At 39.9% G+C, this 17,509-nt stretch overlaps 1 protein-coding gene across 6 annotated transcripts in view; it reads right to left on the reverse strand.

The window, feature by feature from the left end:
• The window catches only part of ttc7a (tetratricopeptide repeat domain 7A), a 132,806-nt gene that overhangs the window by 42,988 nt on the left and 72,309 nt on the right, over window positions 1–17,509 (reverse strand). Inside the window, exons 19-20 of one of the 6 annotated variants that reach the window (XR_009815472.2) lie at window positions 14,659–14,782; window positions 7,956–14,511 (exon numbers count right to left, since the gene is read on the reverse strand). The exons of 4 other annotated variants lie outside the window; for them this stretch is intronic. Coding sequence is in view for 1 of the 2 variants with exons in the window: in XM_061963067.2 (XP_061819051.2) it covers window positions 14,718–14,782 (65 nt within the window). In the remaining variant the exon portion in view is untranslated. Of the gene's footprint in view, window positions 1–7,955; window positions 14,783–17,509 lie in introns of those variants that run through there. One more of the 6 variants, XM_061963067.2, reaches the window with a different exon arrangement.

Consider the following 17,509-nt stretch of genomic DNA (forward strand, 5'->3'; position numbering starts at 1 on the left):
GAATAAACTATTCACCTCTAAACAATCACACCATTAACCGAGAGATAGCCAGCTGAGTGGTGCAATTTACGTGCAGACTTAAGGCCTGATTTACTAAAGGTTTGCATGTACTTAGAAACGTACAAACTTGATAGCACACGCAAAACTGATCTACTAAACGTGTGCAAAGTGTTGCGTCTGTTAAGTAATCATAATAAGGCGCAAAATCCATTTTGCATCTCTGTGTCTTCATTACCATGCAGAACATACTGTATGCTTATCATCAAAACACCCACAATACTGGGAGGAGAAATTGCAAATATATTACCGGTACACATCACGTGCTATGTGATTTATTAACACTCATCACCATTTTGGCAGCACTATTTTGTATATTTTATTTAGCACGTTTGAAAAGGACATGCAAACTGATTTCCTCAGCGCATTTATTTCCGTTTCCATAGCAGCGCACTTCCGACTTCTGGCCACAAATGTGTGTTCCTACTTCTGGAAACAAAGTTGTGTGTCTTCTAATCATGGCAGACTTGGTAACAGACAATGAAGACCACTTTAACTTTAACGTTTGGACAATTGACGATTCACAACTTTATATTTCTGAAGCTGAATGAACAGAGGATGAACTGCTGCATCTCGAAGCCAGCACGAAGAAGAAGGTAAAACGCTGGAGCAGACTGAAGCCGAGAGAGTGAGGTTGGTGTGACTTTGATGTTGTAAATTTGGAACTTGAAGCCAAGCTATTTCGACATAAATGTAGCGCTTACCCAAAATAAACCAGAAAATGACGTCCCCAGCCAGCTGGACCAAATTCACAACTAAGTCACTTTAATATTAATCATGATACACACAGCAAGTTTTGTGTGTTATTCCATATATACACTGTCCAGCTAGCAGTGTACAAACAAAATATAAAATGTGGGCTAATACTTCACAGATACTGTAATATTATTGCACATGTTTTTCAGTCAGTACAGATTGGTGTCCTATCGCAGTGTTGTGCATTATAAACTCAAACGCGATGTGGGTGCTGACGTAGAAGCTAACTTATCTTTTGCCATAGCTAGCTTTTACGGCTAATACCAGAGCATGTCGATATGTTGCCCTGCTAGAAAATGGTTCCTCCCTGTTTGCTCTTACAATAAAAATGTAGCTCCAGCTTGGTTATTATACAGGTTACGGAACGTAAATTAAGTATTATTGGCGGTTTTTGAAATGCACTTTTAAAAAGTGATTTAGAGGTAGAATTGATTGCTTCCATTAGCTGCATTGCTAGCCACCTAGATTGAGACGATTTTTACATGTTGGACTGCAAAAAAAAAAAGCGTTTTGAATTATGTATTTTTTGTGTCTTAAACACAGTAGTGCAGCGTCTCTCCCAAGCACTTTCAGCGGTAAAAATCAAAAAAAGTGGTGTCAATCTAGATGCACTGCATGACTTCTTCTAAAATGCCCATACAAAGTGGTGAATGTCTCCTGAATGTTTGAAAAGATAGCAAAATACAACAAGTAGGCACATAACATGAATGTGCAGTAAATGAGCGTATCCATTGTGATGCCCCCGTATAGTAAATGCAAAATCCTCATTTACATACAGTAAGGTGGTCTGCACCAATTTACAATTGCACACACAGTCTTAGTAGATCACACGCAACACGCCCACTAATTGTCAGTGATGGCCAGTAACAAGCTACATGTAGCTTAACTACATTTCCCAGTAGCTTGGTGGTAACTTGGCTACTTTTTGAACGAGTAGCTATTCCTGTAGCTAAGCTATTTTTAGACTCATGTAGCGATGTAACTTATATCAAAGCTACAAGCTACAAAGAGAGAAAATAGACTGCCAATCCAATAATAATACGGAGAAAATACAATGACCTTGATAAATGAGAACATCCATACATACGGAGGAAATCTGAGATGACTGGTTGGCGTTCGTATGATGAGTCACAATTGGCTAAGGTTAGAGCGAAACACTACAGACTGGCCAATCAGAGGCAAAATAAGGTGAGTCATCAAACCAGTAAGCAAAATCATAACAGACACACAGCTCATGTCAATGCCCCAAACGCTAGTTTTTTAGTTGTTTACTATTAAAACCAAATTCATAACTGCCGTCTTCATCTAAGACGTGGAACACAAATTTAGGAACACACGTTAAGGTGAGTTGAGTTCATGGAAAGCTGTTTTTACTGTAGGTAGAGAAAATGAATAAAAGTATAGGGGTGGGCTAAAGAAAAGGCCAACTAAACAAAGACATACAGTAGGATGCGGGGACCCCTAGAGGTAGTTGTAGGGTGTCCCCAGCTAAATGACAGATAGTTAATAGTAATGGACCCTCATTGTGTCCATTTGTACACTCTCAGTTACATTAACATTGATTTTAGACATGTGGGTCCATACATATAAATGCCGTTAAATGTAGCTTTCATGTAGCAAGCTACCTTTGCAATGTAGCTTGCTACAATTCTGCGGAGATGGCTTTCCCTGTAACTTAGCTACATTTAATCGAGAGTAACTTGTAACTTAACTTACTACATTTTACAAGTAGCTTGCCCATCACTGCTAATAATAGACAGTATTTTATAGATTGTATACGCTGTTTAGCACCAGGTATTTAGATCTTAGTAAATCAGGCCCTTGGTCTTCTCTTGAATGCTATGTGAACACAATTGTGTAAACTATATACTGTAACAAATGTGCTGATTGCATGTTCATACTATAGCTTCATCTTCAAGAAATTAGACGAGATTAGTGAGGACTTCTGTGTGTATTTTGTGTGTCATCCTAACATGAAGTTTCCTCATTGTGTGTTTTTTTCCCTGTGTGGCCAATCAGGAAGTGAGATTGAGACAGGAAGTGACCGATGAGAGGAGGAATGCTGGGAAGGAACTCAGTCTATCCATTACACAAGGGACACACATGAGCACACATTTATGCCTCATTTCTCAGCACATGAATAGCTGGAGTTGAAGGTTGGATGTAGAAAATAACCTTCAAAAAATTGCAGTACGCAACAAGGGACATGACCCTGACATGCTTCCTCTCATTCAACTCCCTTCAGCCCAAAAGAGTAGTGCAAACCCACTGGTACTGTTTCTCTTTTGGATGCTCTCTACTGTGTACAATACATTTACTGTCTACTTTCTGCTACTTCATATAACTGTGCAGAATCAACTGCTGAGCCCCTTTTCTGTGCTTTGGTGTGTTCCTCTGAGTAAGGACGTATTTGGCGAGTTTCAAATAAAATGTGGTTAAATGCCAAGTTTAGACTCGATGAATAATTTTGAGAATATAAGCAAATTTACTAATCAGAATCCTAGCTCATGTGATGATAGCTTCCAGAGAGCACATGAAAACATGTGGACAGTATTTTCTTTAGCATGTACAATTGTCATGATCCGTCAGCAGGTCACGTCCAGTGTTGGCTTTTGTTGTATTGATCTCCTCAGTTTTGGATTTAGTTCTGTTCCGAGCACTTCTCCCCTCCTTTGTTTCCTTTCCATTGCTAGGAGCCTTGAGGCCACACCTGTCTGTCATAATGATTAGCATCCCCACCTGTTGTAAGGCTAATCATCTCCCTGATTTATACCAGTCTTGCCATGCAGTAAGCGCTAGTCCATTGCTTACTTCACGCGACAAGTTACATTCCAGGTTTGTTATATTGCCGTTAAGCTAAGCTTGCCGTGAGCATCACAGGCTACTAGCGGCACGACAGCTTTTTGTGTATTTTTACCTCTCTTATGGGTAAAATATTCTTACTTGCACTTCGCCTCCTGCTTGTCCTTTGCATCCTGGGAAACAAAATCTGCGTCAACGCGACCAGAACGTTACAGAATGGACCAGCCAAAAGAAGTGGTTCTCGCAATGGAAAGCAGCAGACAGTCGTGGTGGTGTGACTGAAGAGGAAGTGGACGACGTGCACCTCTCTTAGGGGATATATGAGGCATGGGGCTTGCTGATGTCGAAGATTACTGATGCAGAGAACCGGTACTTTTTAACGGGAAAAAGACGAGGAAATTGGACCGTGTCTGTCCCGGTGACGTAGCCGCCCTGCCGTCTGGTTCTTGCTGTCACCGAAAGTCAGCGGCAGCGTGCCTCCTGCGCGAACTTTCTTTTCACCAGACCCAGGCACTGACAGCTGCTTCTACCTCACCACTTCAGCCCGAGCATGGTACAACGGACACACACCTGGCATCTGTTTCCTCTGCTTGTGCTACCGTCCAGAGCCGTCAGAGCTCGAAACCATCGCAGCCTGGTGATGTCACTATGTCAACAGTGTTCCCAAGGACATGTGCACGGAAGTGGGGGAAACCAAGATGGCGCCGTGACAGGTCTTATTTGGGAGAGCAGTATCTAAAAAGAATTTAAACTTGTGAAAACGGTTTGTGTTTGATTGAAAAGAAATGTAATAGTTTCCCTATAGACTCTAGTTCCTTTTGTGTTTCATTTGGCTAGACTTTGGAGAATGTTCCTTTGTACTATGTCGTCTTCTGGCTCGAAGAGAAAAAGTATGGCAAGGAAAACGCTACAACCGGAGCCTCAAACCCGCTAATTGAGGACTGCCATGACTATTGCATCGGTGAGGACTGCATGAAAAGTTGTCTCATGAATGAAGAAGGCTTTCCTTAACACCGGAGAAGCCTCCCACCAAAAAAGGAAAAGATGAAATAGATAATAGCGACATTGTCGCAATGCAATCCGCGCTAATTAACACCCGCTCGGACGAGCTGAACGCCTGCTCGGACAAGCTGAAAAAGTGAATCTAGACCAACACCACTCAAATTGCCAGCCTGAGCATTAAAGTGGAACAAGTCTGAAAACAAATGAGCGAGGAAAAGGGGAGAGTTTCTGAGCTGGAACTGGCTGTGGAGGGGGATAAGAAACTAATCAGTGCACTACAGGAACGCATCACCAAGATGGAGAGATATTCAAGGCGATGGAACCTGAGAAAGCATGGTGTGGCCGAGTGTGGAGGACAGAGATGTATTTGAAGAGGTTATTCGAGTTTGCCAGGCTCTGCTGCCGTCTGATGCTGAACGGCTCCCGAAAGTTTTTGACACGTGCACCACGTTGGAGTGAAGACTCCGAAAGGTAACAGGTGTGTTTTCGTGCAGTTTTCCTCCCGTGTGCACAGAGCTGCAGTCTGGGCCGCTGCAAAGAATTCCTCTTACTTGCGAGGCAACGGGCTGCGCTTCGCCGAGGATAAATCCGACAGATAAGCAAGAATTAAGCTATGGCCACTGGTGGATGAAGCTCACAAGGCAGGGAAAATTGCCTACTTTGTAGGTGGTCAAGCATTTATTGACAAAGAAGAAATCCCTCTTCCAGTCTGAAGATACACCTTTCAGACATGTACTTACTCCTGACTTTGTTATTTTGTTGAAAGAGTTCCAATGTATGCACCAGCCAGTGTTTGCACTTTTTTGAATATTAATATGATGCTGTTACCAATGCATCTAATTGATGTGTTTCTAAATTCAAAAGCATTTTGTTTCAATCTTGTCTTTATCTATAGTTTCTCTCAACGCCAGGGGGTTAAGGCAGAGCTTGAAGCGCAAAGCTTTATTTTTATTTCTCAAACAATGTAAAACAGATTCATGTTTCTTATAGGAGACACAGTATGAATGATGAAGTACAGTTTTGGAGAACTCAATGTGGTAATGAAATATATTGCATCACAGCGTTCTGGTGGAGTTAGCACACTCAAAAACAATGTTACAGGGGTTTTATTGCATCATAGTGACTATGATAAAAATGGCCATTATATTTGCCAGGTTTTCAAGATTCAGAAAACTAACATTATAGTTATTAATATTTATGGATATAACTCAGTGCCTGACAATATTTTGTTTAGTGAAGTGTAAAACAAAATTCTACATCGGCTTGCCAAATTTCCAAATGCTTATATACCTGTAGGAGGTAATTTCAATACTGCCCTTGACAATTCACTTGATAGATGGCCACCAGGCTCTCAAAATACTATCAGCTCAAATCTGAAACTATTAACGCAAAGGCTTGATTTAATTGATGCCTGGAGAACTAAAATTCCTGATAAGACATCCTTCAGCTGGTCTAATAAATCAGGCTCAAGAAAGTTGAGAATAGATATGTGGTTAATTTCTAACGCACTGCTAGTAAAATTCTCTCCACTCCTTTGACTGATCATAAGGCTATACAGATTCACATCTCTCTACATCCATTTCACTATTGTCCAAATAACTCAAACTGGAAACTCAATAGTTCGTTTTTATGCCATGAAGCAGTAAAAATGAGGATTAAAGAACGAATACTAATCCCTTCTAACTAGAAATATTTTGTGAAAGTATTGATAAAGGTCTCCTTCCACCAACTTTACCACAAAGCCTGATTACCCTTATAGCCAAACCAAACAAAAATTTGCTAGTCATTGATAATTGGCATCCAATTAGCCTTCTAAACAATGACTATAAGATTGTAGCTATTATTTTTGCTAAATGTTTAAAACTGGTTCTGGAGGATAAAATTGATGAGACACAGACGGGATTTATGAGAGGGAGGCACATATCGAATAATCTCAGGCCTGTACTTGACATAGTGGATTACTCAGAGGTAATCAATGATAAAGGCTTCCTTCTTTTCTTGGACTTCTACAAAGCCTTTGATTTGATCGAACATGAATTTATCTTTAAGACACTAAACAAATTTGGCTTCAGCAACTTTTTCTGCAAAACAATTAAGACTTTGTACTGCAATAATAATAATAGCTCAATAGATGTATAAACTGGTACATCTCCAAGGTTCAAATTAAAACGTTGTATACGGGAAGATTGACCTTTATCTCCATATCTATTTTTGTTAGCCATCCAATTGTTATCTGTTCATATAAAACTAGTCACTTAAAAGGGACCTTGATATTAGACAGATAAATAACTATCAGCCAACTGGCTGATGACACAACACTCTTTTTGAAGGACTCTTCTCAAATGCCTTGGATGTGATTTGTGTATTTACTTTGCCTTCTGGTCTCCACTTAAATGTGAACAAGTGTGAATTAATGGCTGTGAACAGATGTGAAATGCTGTCTATATGTAATATTCCAATTAAGGAGAGGGTTAATTACCTAGGAATAATTGTTACTAAAAATCTGAGTTCTGCATCGGTCCTGAACTTTACTCCAATTGTAGAAAAAAACTATAAAATATTTAACCAATGGCTGCAGAGAGATTTATCCTTAAAAGGCAGAACATTACTCTCCAAAGCAGAAGGTATCTCAAAGCTTACATAAGCAGCTATTTCTTTAGATGTTAACCAAAAAATATGCAATAATATTGACAAAATACTTGTTGACTTTATTTGGAAAAACAAAATTCATTACATTAAGAAATATGTTCTAATGAACAATTACAGAAAGGGTGGTCCAAATTTTCTCGATTTTACTACATTATACAACACATTCAAGATTAATTGGATAAGACACTATTTAAAAGATCCTACCTCAATTTCAAACTTCATTTATCATCATGTATTTTCTAATATCGGAGCCTTAAAATCTTTGTTATTGTGTAATAAGACAGGTAAACTTTTTAATTACCAGGAATTCCTCAACCATTTTAAGGTCCTTGTGACTCCCAAACAATTTGCCATTGTCTTTGATGCCATTCCAACAAGTGTTATGTTGTACAGGGGTTATTCATTTTCTCTTTCTGCTGTAACAATTGTGAATGATCCACTTGACACTCCTGTGTTTGAGTTTGGGTTTATTTCGAACATGCAAGCATACAACATGATACATCACAATTTACAGTTTCTCTTTTTAACATGTTTGAAAAGGAGTAGGAAGAAGCAGAGCTTATTTAATCCTACCCCTTTTCTTTTACATAACAGTTTCTAAAACTTTTGTTCACTTACTGTTCTCAATTTATTCACAATATACTCCATAAGTAATCACAATAAAAATAAATAAATAAATAAATAAATAATACTCAGTGAAGTAAGTTACATTTCATATGGTGAGATGAGTAAGATTATTTTAAAAATGAATGGATGAATGAAATAAATTCTGAATGTTTATCATGGTTTTTCTTCTTTGTACTTTGTAAACACTTTAAGTTTGAAGAGTTTCTTGAAGTGGATCATATTAGTACATTGTTTGATTGCTTTGCTTAATCCATTCCATCATTTAATTCCACATACAGATATACTGAAGGTCTTAAGTGTTGTACGTGCGTACAAATGTTTTAAATAACATTTTTCTCTAAGATTATATTTCTCCTCTTTTTTTGAGAAGAATTGTTGTATATTTTTGGGTAGCAGGTTTATAGTTTGCTTTGTGTATAATTTTAGCTGTTTGCAAATTCACTCCGTCGTGGAATTTCAGTATTTTTGATTCAATAAATAAAGGGTTTGTATGTTCTCTATATCCAACATTATGTATTATTCTGACTGATCTTTTTTGTAACACCGTTAATGAATGAAGTGCACTTTTGTAGTTATTTCCCCATATTTCTACACAATAACTCAGATATGGTAACAATAGCGAGTAGTAGAACATATGAAGTGATTTTTGGTCTAGAACATGTTTTGCTTTATTCATTATTGACGTGTTTCTTGCTACTTTATGTTGCATATTTTTTACATGAGATTTCCAGTTCAATTTATCATCAATCATTATACCTAGAAATTTGGTTTCATTTACTCTTTCAATTTCTATTCCGTCTATTTGTATTTGTGTTTGACTTTCTCTTCTACTGTTACCAAATAGCATTATTTTAGTTTTACTGAGATTCAAAGATAGTCTGTTTTTGTCAAACCATCTTTTTAATTTGTTAATTTCTTCAGTTATTATTTGTATTAGCTTCTGTGTGTCCTCTCCTGAACAAAACACTGTTGTATCATCCACAAATAATACTAACTTTAAATCTTTTGCAACTTTACAAATGTAATTTATATAGAGATTGATAAATTTTGGTCCGAGTATTGATCCCTGAGGTACACCACAGGATATATTTAGCGTTGTAGATGTGTGTTCGCCTAGCTTCACGTATTGTTTCCTGTTCATTATATAACTTCTTATTCAGTTTAAGACTAACCCTCTGATGCCATATCGTTCTAGTTTTTTGATTAAAATATTGTGATTAATTGTGTCAAATGCTTTAGTTAGATCCATAAAAACTGCTGCCGCACATTTTTTACTATCTATTGCATTGGTAATTTCTTCTGTAATTTAAATTAAAGCCATCGAAGTTGAAAGATTAGCTCTGTATCCATATTGGTTCTCTTCGAGTATTCTATTTTTTTTTTGGTGAAACTCTCTAATCTGTTATTGAACAGTTTCAATGATTTTAGAACATTGTGGAAGTAAAGAAACAGGTCTATAATTTGTAAATTGGTGTTTGTCTCCAGTCTTATAAATTGGTGCAACTTTAGCTATTTTCATTTTGTTTGTAAATTTGCCTGTTTGAAATGATAGGTTACTAATATACATTAATGGTCCTGTGTTGGCCCTGCGATGAGGTGGCGACTTGTCCAGGGTGTACGCCGCCCTCCGCCCGATTGTAGCTGAGATAGGCTCCAGCGCCCCCCGCGACCCCGAAGGGAATAAGCGGTAGAAAATGGATGGATGGATGGTCCTGAGATCTCTTCAATAACCTTTTTCATTGTTTCCATATCAATACCATTACAATCCGTTGAAGTCTTAGATTTGCATTTTTTCACGATTGTAACTATTTCCTCCTGTGTCACATTACTGAGGAACATGGAGTTGGGATTTCACTCTATGGTATCATTATAGTCCTCAATTGAAACTGGGTCTGGAATCCTTTCTTCCAATTTTGGTCCAATATTTACAAAGTAATTATTGAAGCTTTCAACTACTTCCTTTATGTTGTCATTATTTTTGTTTCCGTCTAAGAAGTATTGGGGGTAATCCCTCTTAGTGCCATTTTTAATAATGCTATTGAGGATGCCCCATGTTGCTCTCATATTGTTTTTGTTCCTGTCCAATAATTCACTGTAATATTCTTTTCTACATGCTCGTAGTATGTTTGTTAGCTTGTGTTTATACTTTTTGTACTTATTTTCTGCCTCTGTAGTTCTTTGTGCTATACCTTTTCTATAGTGTATTCTTCTTATTACAAGCATTTTTTAATCCTTTTGTCATCCATGGTTGATTATTCTTTCTCTGCTTTCTACAGAGTTGTATCCATGGACAATGTTTGTCATAAAGTATTATGAACTTGATTAAGAAATGTTCATATGCTTCATCAACCTCTTTTTCATTGTACACATTATCCCAATTTTGCTTTTCTAGCTCAATTTTGAAAGCAATCATCCTCTTCTCTGACATATTTCAATGATTATACATTCTAAGATATTATTTATAGCAAATGACATGTTTTTTTTATCACTTTGTAGTTCAGGTTCTACATCACGTACACAGCTACTCCTCCATTTTTGTTGGTTCTGTTGATGTAGTTTAGTTCATATCCTTCCAGATCAAAATCTATTCCTTTTTTTATCATCAATCCATGTTTCTGTGACAGCGATCACTTTGAAGGGTTCGTTGATGTGTTCCAAAAAGTTCTTAATGTGGTTGTAATTTGCATACAAGCTTCTGCTATTAAAATGAATAATTGACAATTTGTTATCACATTTAATGTTGCTATTATATTGTTCGTCTTTATAATAAAAACAATTATTACTGATGTGGGAGAAAAAAAATTGTATCTGGATCTATATCATTTTCCAAATCCTGTTTTTTGTGATCTTTGTTGCAGAAGTTTTTTAGTTCCATATTTTCTTGTTCAACAATCTTTGATGTTGTCAATAATCTCTATAAGTGTAGGTGGATGCACTCCTGAATCTAGGTCTTTTTGTTTAGTCGTCCCTTGGAACATAGAAGTGTTGATGTTGAATTTAGGTGTTTTTTTTAGTTATAGAGTCCATTATCATCGTTGTTGTGGAAGCTGTGTAAACTTAAAATTTGTCCAGGTCCTTGATGTCATAGACAACAAGTACTCTTGCTTCTGGACTTCCATTCAGTTTGATGTAGATTTTACAGTTGGCGCTCCAAGTTCCCTGGATTTTTTCATGCTTTCTCAAGTCGGGTGCTTTTGTGGCGATTCCAGCATTACGTTTTGTGAGATGCTCATTCATGTACACATTTGTTCCCTTCAGCTTCTTTCCCTGTATCAGCAATGCCATTTTTTATTTTCTTTTTACGAGTTTCACGAGGAGGACTGGAGTGGCGTTGTTGTTTCTTCCGTTCAGTGGAATGCATGTTTCAATGGTATTAATGTCAATTTCAATTTCCTTTGATTGCAGAAAGTTGACCACTTGCTGTTCTGCTGAGACAATATCCATTTCATCTGGTTCACCTCCATTATTCACAGCATTCGCATAGGATCTTGGTTTAATTCGGTGCCCTGTCACGATGATGTCATTCATTCGTTTATCCTGATCCATTTCATATATGATATTCCACAGCATGTTGTTGTCTTCTTGAAGGGTCTACATTTGTTGGTGCGTTTCATAGGCGTCCTTTTTTATGCTGTTATTCTGAGTTTGCAGACTTTCTATATTTTCCTGCAGACTTTTCATATCTTGTTTGTGTTCTGTTGTTGCTTTTCTCAGATATTCTTTAATTTCTTATTTCCATCCATCCATCATTTCTTCCAATTCTTCTTTCATTTCTTCTTTAAATTCATGGAATAGTTTTTGTAGTATCCCTTCTTGATTCCCATCATGTCCTATGTCCAACCTCAAATTTTGTCCCCCTTGTGTCCTGTGTCAGCTGACACCGAACGTTTCGGGATTTCAGTTTTTCCTTTAGCTTTTGGCATCGCGGCAGGTCGCTGACGTCAGTGCCTCTTGTGTCTTAAACGGCAGTTGCTTCTTTAGCGACTTGCGGCACTTTTAATAATAATAATAATAACTGGGATTTATATAGCGCTTTTCTAAGTACCCAAAGTCGCTTTACATGTAGAACCCATCATTCATTCACATCTGGTGGTGGTAAGCTACTTTCATAGCCACAGCTGCCCTGGGGTAGACTGACGGAAGCGTGGCTGCAATTTGCGCCAACGGCCCCTCCGACCACCACCTATCATTCATCATTCAGTTCACCGGTGTGAGTGGCACCGGGGGCAGCGATTTTTGGATGGTAAGAGGCGGGGAGCGAACCTGCAACCCTCAGGTTTCTGGCACGGTTGCTCTACCCACTACGCCATGCCGCCCCCAACCTGTTTGTTTCAACAATTTCGTACCTTGCGCCGTTCAGAGATCAATTTGAGGGTCAGCCTGTCAACTTATATCACTCTGCGTCGTCGGAAGCACTTTAAAACAGCTATAAACTCGCCTTAGCTTTTGGTTGCTAGGTAACCGCTTTGAATTGTGGTAACGTGCCGTTGGCTTGAGGCTAACGACTTTTCCAACTCGCCTTATTTCAGCGTATCAGTGCCTCTCAACTGACCAAAATCAGGTCGAAGATGCCAGGTGACTCTCCTGTGGCTGTGATCGCAAATCAGTGGTCAAAATCTTCAGGCTTAACAAAAACTCCGGTAGCAGAAGCGGAGCCTTTTTCTTTGAGTCCTTTCTCATTGACAGGAAGTGAAACATTGTTTTGATAAAAAAAAAATTCAAGAAAAATCTGCAGCTTATTCCAAAATGATTGTTTGTCTGTCTCCCATATAATTGCATTCTAGAATAATATGACATCAGCTGGGTCAAAACTTGGTCTCTTCCTAACAGGTATTTACTTACGAACAAAGTCAAAGAGATTTCTTTCAAGATCATTCATCGTTATTACCCTGTAAAGACTGTGATGGTTAGATACTAGAAGGACATTGATATTACCTGCACCTTATGTAACATGTATCTAGAGACTGTTTACCACCTTTATCGGACTTGTGAAAGCACTCTATCACTATGGCAAGGCATTTCTCGTTTCATCTTGGACAACATTTATGACAAATTTTGTGCTGTCTTAAAGATGTGCTATTTGGATTTACACTCTGAGAAAAAACTTTAAAATGAATTTTACCTTTGCAAACTTATCATACTATTGGCTAGTTTTATATTCATAAATATAAGGTTCTCAATACCCGACCTGTGTTTTGTGCCTTTCAAAAAAAAAGTTAGAACGCTATCTAACTCTAGCAACCAAAAAGCTGTGAAAACATTACATTCTACTATAATTACTTTATTGAATTAACAACCCCATGGCGCTGTGTTGTATTGTTTTTGTACTTGTTTTAAATTATCCTTGTTATTATTTCATGTTTTCTAATGTTTGTAAATGTTGAACTTTATAAACAAATGTATATAAAAAAAAAAACATTGTTACCGTAAAGAGAGAAAGAGAGCGACTCACAGAGATTGAGCTTGTTGTAATAAAATAAATAATTTCAAAATAATCTTTAAGAAAAAAGATTGCGCTCGTTGTTCTTGAACGTTGCATTTCGTGGAATGAAGAAAGAAACACGGGGAAAAAAACAACAAAAAAACGTGCACGGAAGCAACAGCCATGCATGATGACTTCATGCCTCCAGCACCTGTGGCATGTCCTGATGACATCACGCTGCTCAAAGACTCTCTTTCAGCTGCACACATACATACATGTTTTCTTGGCCCATGACCCAGCTTTCACCAAGAGACATTAAATTATATACAACTGACACTATGGACATTTTGTTAAGGTATAATGCATATATTCCCTGAAGATGCAAGCTTCGCCCGCCTCACCTACTCCACAGTTTTCCAAGGCACTTGCTCCACGCATGCTCAAGCTTCCTATTGTTCCAGTCCCTGCTCCACGGCGTCTGCCTATGCCTGTAACCGCTCCACTGCAACTTCCTGTGCATGTTCCTGCTTAACTTAAAGAATGTGGGGAACCTGCAGGAGAGGAAGCTGCCGCCCTACTCCAGACCTCCCTTCTCCCAAACTTGGCTTCTGCTCCTGCTGTGAGAGAGGGCATTTTGTATCCGCTTCCTGAGGAGGGGGGCGGGGGTTAACATTGGCGGCTGTGCCATTGGAGATGCACAGTTTCACCCTGCAAGGGCGCTGCTCGCCTGTTCACCAGCAGGGGCGCTGTCAGCTCTAAGTCCAGTACCAGCTCTTCCTCTTCCAACAAGTGACCAGTGACAAGTGAAGTACAGCGCGGAGTGCTACTGGAAGGTTTTTGTGGAGCTGGAGAGGGAGGATCTGTTTCTTGTGCAGACGCTGCTAGCCCTCTCTGTGATTCCCCTGCAGACACCGCCACCTTCTGCAAGGCCGCTGCTACTAGCTACTCCAGTGGGTTTGACGCCAACGGCTACTCTAGTGGGTCCGATGCCACAAGCTCCTCTGATGGGTACGACGCTGCCTCCAGTGGGTCCGGCGCCGCCTCCAGCATCGACTCCAGTGGTTCCAACGCCGCTTCCAGCCTCGCCAACAGTGGGTTCGACGCCGCCTCCAGCCTCTCCTCTAACTCTGCAGCTCGCCTTCAGCTCTGCAGAGAGCTTTGTCTCTGGCTCTGCAGCCAGCCAAGATGCAAGGTCCCTCAGGAAGGCATAATCACAATTTTACTCCAACATAATCAACAATAACCCTGGCAACTCTAAAACACTCTTCTCCACCGTCAACCACTTTCTGCAACCACAAACCTCCAAACACCATAACACAACAGCTGATCAATGTAACACCTACCTTGAGTTCTTCAGAACTAAGGTAGACGACATCCGCTCCCTCCTTTCTGGCCCCGTCACTCAAATTGTCCCAACCATCGTCCCATTGCCTCCGATCCTTAACCCCCTCTCATCTTTCACCAGCACTACACAGCAAGAAATTGAGGACATTGTCAGAGGAATGTGAGCCCTCTACCTGTGCCCAGTACCCCTTTCCCACCACCCTAGTCAAAACCAACATCTGTACAATAAGCCCCCTGATCACCAACATCATCAACCTCTCCTTTCAGACCGGCTACATTCCATCAGCTCTTAAGACCGCCATCCTCACCCCTCTTCTCAAAAAACCCTCCCTCGACCCAGACACCCTCTCCAACTACAGGCCCATCTCAAACCTCCCATTCCTCTCTAAAATACTGGAGAGGACCTGCCACTCTCCCCAATTGTCACCAACCTGGGAGTAAAAATCAACCGTCTGTGCAAAACCTCTTTCTTTCACCTCCGCAACATCTGAAGACTCCGCCCCTCACTCACCCCACCAACACTGAAAGACTCGTCCACGCCTTCATCTCCTCCAAGCTTGATTACTACAACACACTTCTCGTCAGGGTCCCCAAAAAGAGCATCAAAAAGCTCCACAGTACATCCAAAATAGCGCAGCGAGGATCCTGATGAGAGTGCGCAAGCGTGATCATACCACACTTATCCTCAAATCACTTCCTATTGCATCCCGGACCGAATTCAAGATTAACCTGCTAACACATCAATGCATCTACGGCAACGCCCCCTCCTACCTCAAGGACCTAGTTTCCCCTCAACCTCCCACCCACAATCTCCGCTCCTCAAACACCAACCTCCTCAAACCCATCAGGACAAACCTACAAACAATGGGCCGCCGGGCTTTCTGCTCGTCTGCACCCAAATTCTGGAACGCTCTCCCCGACCATCTTAGAGCACCACAGTCGGTCGATCGTTTTAAGAAGAGACTAAAAACCCACCTTTTTAGCACAACTTTTATCTAATTTCTCTGCCTTCTTGTTTTTAAATGCACTGCTTGCCTATCTGTTTTATCCAGTGCTTTCATGTTTTCATTTCTATTTTATCTATGTTTCTATGTTTTATCTAGTGTTTATTATAGTGTTTTTCATGTTTATATATATTTATATTTTAATTTTCTATTATATATTCTAACTTTTTATTTTTTTTACCTTTTTTATACTTTGTAGCATTTTGAGATTTTAACAAATGTAAAGTGCGTTACAAATGTAATTCATTATTATTATTATTATTCTTTGTCTCCGTCTTTGCAGCAAGCTTCATCTCCAGTTCCGCAGCCCGCTCGCCTACCACAGAAGTGCCCGTCTGGTACTTGCCCTCCTCGCCTGCTGCGTAGGCGCCTGCACTCTTCCTCCTTGTCAACTGCGAGGAGGTTCATTCCATGGACGCCCCCGCGCCATCAGCAGCCATGCTCAGGACTTGGGCATGAACCGCAATGGCTGCTAAGGATTTATTCTTGCGCACATCCGCCACGTAAGCGGCCAGTTCATGAATGCCCTCTGCGCCCTCAGCAGCAACGCACAGAACCTTTGGTCATGGAGCTCCGCAGCTGCTAAACTTCGTTTCGGCCCACATTCGCCTCATTGTGGACCACAAGTGTGATCAGTTCGTGGAAGCCCGCCTCGCCAGCTGCAGTGGCATTCCACCCACCGCCGCCACCTGACTTGTCCCCGGTGGCTTTGTGTAATCAGACCCCTTTAATTGTTTCTAAAATCAAATTCTTACTATGCACACTCAATTGACCCTCGAGTGTACAGGTGTACCTGATGATGTGACCAGGTGAATCAATATACAATTTTGAAGAAGTATGTTTTCGACCGTGTCTGAAGAAAAAAAAACTCTTCACAATATATATTTAACAGTATGAATTTTCTAAAGATATATTATGATACTTTTGGAGAAGGTGTGGCGCTGTCCATCCATCCATTTCCTACCGCTTGTCCCTTTTGGGGTCGCGAGGGCTGCTGGAGCCTATCTCAGCTGCATTCGGGCGGAAGGCGGGGTACACCCTGGACAAGTCGCCACCTCATCGCAGGGTGTGGCCTTGTTTCATTTACAATTTGAGAACGCCTTCAGAAATGAACATCTTGCAGACAGACTCCAAAAATTGGTTATAAAAGAAACTGTGGAGTAAAATTTACGCAATATTTACACCAAAACATATCCAATACATATTATATAGACCAGAAGAATGTGTTTCAAATCATTATATGTCCACTATGATACCTAAAAACCTTCCAAATCCCTCCATGCACATGAAGTTGAAAGCATTGGATTGTTTCTCATTCATCTCCTTTTCAATTAAATTTTCAGCCAAATTTTCCCAAGTTTTCATACATCGTCTTGGTTATCGTCCAACAAGACATTGCGTGTAACAAACCAGTCCATCTGTCCATACATCATTCCACAAAATCAAGTGGCCACCCCAACAATCTAATACATTGGTGATTCAGTTTGTGTTTTTTTTTTTTTTTAGAGTACAACTGCAAAATAATCCACCATGGTGTCAAAGATGTCATGCTCTGACATAGGTGACGTGAAAAGTCACAGGCTCAGAGAGCTTAAAAGAGCAATCCTTGGCATTGCTATTGTGACTGATAATGCACGTAATATGGATGTGGCCGGGCACGAGGCGGGATTAGAACCGCACATGAAGTGCTTTGTGCACACTCTAAACTTTGCAATCCACTATGGCGTTCCCCACGTCATTCATTTAATTAAACTCACACTGAGCAAATCCACACAGACCACTCAATCTACCAAAATACAGACACGGAAATAGGGAAAAAGGCAACAGGAGATGAAACGGAATGCAT

Source organism: Nerophis lumbriciformis, linkage group LG02 (assembly GCF_033978685.3).
Source record: "Nerophis lumbriciformis linkage group LG02, RoL_Nlum_v2.1, whole genome shotgun sequence".
Lineage (NCBI taxonomy): Eukaryota > Metazoa > Chordata > Actinopteri > Syngnathiformes > Syngnathidae > Nerophis > Nerophis lumbriciformis.